This window comes from Gavialis gangeticus, unplaced genomic scaffold (genome assembly GCF_001723915.1).
Source record: "Gavialis gangeticus isolate Ggan-Ray unplaced genomic scaffold, GavGan_comp1, whole genome shotgun sequence".
NCBI lineage: Eukaryota > Metazoa > Chordata > Crocodylia > Gavialidae > Gavialis > Gavialis gangeticus.
In genome coordinates this window covers 34,048,712-34,052,463 of record NW_017729029.1, presented here as the reverse complement: position 1 = coordinate 34,052,463, position 3,752 = coordinate 34,048,712, and the positions used below count along the sequence as shown (strand labels likewise).

The following is a 3,752-nucleotide window of genomic DNA, read 5'->3' as shown; positions in this document are numbered from 1 at the left end:
CAGCCCTCGCCCGCCCCTCGGCCCCGCCCCTCGCGGCGCCGCGCCCTTCCGGGAGCCGGAGCCAGGGGCGCCGCCTCCTGCCCCGCCCCGTCCCTTCAGCCGCCGCCAGAGCTGCTCGGGCAACGTGCGCTGTGCTCCCCACCATGGTCATCAAGGTTTACATCGCCTCCTCGTCCGGCTCCACAGCGGTAAGGCGCCCTCAGCCGCAGGGGCTCGGGCTTGGGTCCCCCCGGCGGGGGGGGGAACGGTGCGGTCCCTCTGCCTCAGGCGCGGGCTCCGTCCTCCGGCTGTGTTTCCTTGCCCCGTTAGAGCCGGGAGCCGCACCGCTCCCCCCGTGTGGGTGGGTGGAAGCCCCCTGATGCCTCCGAGGTGCTGGGCTGGTTCCCTGAGCTCCCACAGCTGCCAGGCTGGAAAGCCGAGGAGGAGGGGGACCTGCAGGGGGTCTGTGTCCAGCAGGCGCCCACCCCCTCTGTGAGTCCGAGGTGCGAGCCTGGTCTCGGAGCCGAGGTAAAGGCCGACTCCCCTCCCTACTTCGCGTCATTCTCTCTACCCCCATGACTGCTTCCATTTCCCCGACTGCCCTGTGCCTCTGGACCTCTGCTCCCAAAGGCAGGGTAGTGCCAGCCCTGCCTCATGTACGTGGACCACAGTAGCCAATGAAGCTGGTGTCTTTTTTGGGTCTGAAAGTGATGTTCGTTCCCGCCACAACATCCCTTCCCCCTGGAGAGGGGAAATCTAGCTCTTCTTTCATTTAGGACAAAAGGGAGAGATGTTGGAGGGAATCAAAAAGGTCTGTAGTTTCTCCCCCCCCTCCCCCCTCTGTATTTTGAGGAGGTCCCATTGTATCAGTTCAGCAGTACTTTCCCCTTTCTTTGTCTCCCTAAGGAGTCCAAATAGCTGCATCTTGCTCTGTCCCACAGCCGTTTTGCATTGTTGAAATTCCTCTAATGCTGTCCTGGTGGAGTCTAAGTCCTTTTTAAGTATTACAGTAAATGCAGTGTGAGGTGGAGATGAGGGGATCAGGCAGTTAGGTTTTGTTTTATTTTGGCCCTGAAACAGAATACCCTTGCTACTTTCTTTCCTCATTCCTAGCTTGTCCCCATGAGAAGCTCCATTATTTGTAACTGGGGGATCGGTTGCAAGTTTTTACTTCTCCAGCCAAGGCTCCCCTCCCTCCCTCCGCCCTGGGTAGGGAATGCCTGATTAACAATTGGAGAAAAATCTGCAGATAAACCTCCTGATCTGATCCTGTTCTAAATCTTCTCGCTTGTGCTTGCTGGTGGTCCTGATTGCTGCTTCTGGTCATCAGAAAGAAGCATTATTCCCCTTCTGATGTAGAGGCTTGCAATTTATCATGTCCATAGTTTTTTTTCAATGACTTCCTTTTCTATCAGATGATTAATGATTACTTTAGAAATTCTCTCTGACCGCTTGGGATAGTAGTTGCTGTGTCTTGCTGTACCATTATGGAAATGCTGTTGATTCTTAGAGATGAGTCTTGTTTCTCATCCAGGACTGCATAAACAAATTTGGTTTTTAAAAACAATTGAGTGAACACACTTTTTGGGCTTATGGCTAGGTAGTCAGTTATTAAAATTGATTTTGAGCTGGTAGTGAGCCTAAAGGATTTTGCACAGACTTCCAGCCTTCATAGGCCAGGTCCCCATTTGGAAGGCTCTGCCAAAATAGCTGTATCATGTGCTTTATCAGAGAAGGACGCAATTAGGACATTATATGTAGACAGTCATGGAGAAGTTGCGGTTTATTGGTAAAACTGTGGCTTTATTTGTATAATGTGTCCCAGCTTCCCACCACTGGCTTTTTTTTAAATTTCAAACTAGACTCTTAACATTACTTTTCTGCAAAGCATCTTGTGTTTGTGAATTTAGGGTTGCTTATCACTTTGAGATGCACCTTTTAATTGCCTTTGCATCTGTCTTTGCTTTTTTGCCTAGCATTTGAATAGCTGTTAGCATAGTCAACTTTCATAGGTGAAATGTAATGTGTTCATCATACACGATAATTGCATCTGATTTCAGACACAAGCATGTGTATTTCTACATACTGTAGTAACACTGGTAATTCAGTAAGGTCTAGTCTTACAGCAATTAATATTACTTGTATATACATTCTCTGCTGACTGTAGGAAAGGTGTTTCCATTGGCATGAATCAGTAGAGTACCTCATCCCTTGGCCACTTTCTAGAGTAAGAATTTCAATAGGCGTTTAACTCTGACACAGAGTAAATGGATAGCAGCCTAGCTAAGAGAAAATCATATGTTCAACTGAAACTTGGTACAAAACCCACTGTAGTAAATTCTCTTAATGGGCTTTGGAGAGACAGAACTTGCTTTGAGGCTGAAGAAAGTCTCAGTAGGATGCTGAGTTAGAAATGGTTAGGTCAGCCATAAGGTTAATGGAAAATCCATATCGAGAATGGAGGATGCTGCTGTAAGAGGAAACTGAACCAAAGCTTAATCTACTCAATATAATTCAGTTGCCAACTCTATGGTGTGGTTGCTGCTACTACTGAAATGGTTTTATATGCAAAGTAAAACAACAGTGCATTGCTTTATATGTAGACTGTGTCATTTGAGCATGAGCAAAACAAAATGATCCCTAAAATCATGTTCTTGCCTGAGAATTAATGATGAGTATCTGGAAGTTGTTGAGCCTCTTTTGTAGGCAACTGCTGAACATCAAATTCTACTGGAGTCAATATCTAAATTCAATAGCCATTTAAAGCAACATTCTGGCTAATTTACTAGCAACTGAATTTCCATCCCCTTGGCCACGTGTAAAATGGTTCTGCAGGGACACTGTTCTTTATGGAATGTGTATTTAGTAACTGTGCCATGTATGTAAGTGTAATAAAACATGATGTGAGATTTGTGATATAGTTATCACATCTAAGTGTTTTAAAGATGCCTTTTTATGCCTGCCTGTTGACTTGTTAGTTTAAGATAAAATGCACTTTAAACATGTGACTTGCACTTTGTGGGTTGGTACATATGTTATCCATGGCCTGGTGGGTGGTGTGGTGCCTTTACTGATGAACAGTGCTGTTATAAACTTCATTCATCTAGTCTCAATGACTAAGCCAAGGGTGGCCAACCTGTAGCACATGTGCCAGAGTGTCACTGGAAGTCTCTGTATGGTTCAGAGGAAGGGGATTGGAGTGGCACTCAAAGAAGATACGGGGCTTAATTTGTAGCATGCCTGATAGAAAGGTTGGCCCTCACTGAGGTAGGCATTGATAACTATTGATATCTTGCATTGCTGGTGGACCACCTTTGTGTGGCTGTTTTAACATTGGCTCAGTAGGTGTTGATTTAAACCTTTTATATCAGTAGTTTTCAACCTTTTCTTTCATTTGTGGACCGCTAAAACATTTCGAATGGAGGCGCAGACCCTTTTGAATGGCAAGTGTGGGCATTCATGTACTTTTAATTAATCATAGTCATCTTCTGTGGACTCCCATTGACCACAGGTTGGAAACAGCTGTTCTATATAGTATAGATGACTTTGCTAGTACTGATTTATTGCTGGAGTTCTCCCAAGCAAATCTGATGAGACCCTATCATTACTGTAGGACTGAGTCAGACTAACATCATTCCAGTCTTGGAGTCTGGCCACGCATTATGGTTTCCTCAGTGTAATCCAAATTTAAGAGATGTAAAGTACAAATTTCCTGTTGAATGTGGAAGACTTGTACCCGAAGGAGGTGGCTTCTGTACCCCTCTCAAGGTCGT

General features: G+C 45.8%; 1 protein-coding gene across 1 annotated transcript in view; it reads left to right on the top strand.

Annotated features, from left to right (window-relative positions):
• Positions 1-47: 47 nt before the first annotated feature.
• SH3BGRL (SH3 domain binding glutamate rich protein like) overlaps positions 48-3,752 on the top strand; it is a 50,293-nt gene continuing 46,588 nt past the window's right edge. Inside the window, exon 1 of the mRNA XM_019521392.1 lies at positions 48-188. Coding sequence (XP_019376937.1) covers positions 144-188 — 45 coding nt within the window. The 5' untranslated portion in view covers positions 48-143. The remainder of the gene's footprint in view (positions 189-3,752) is intronic.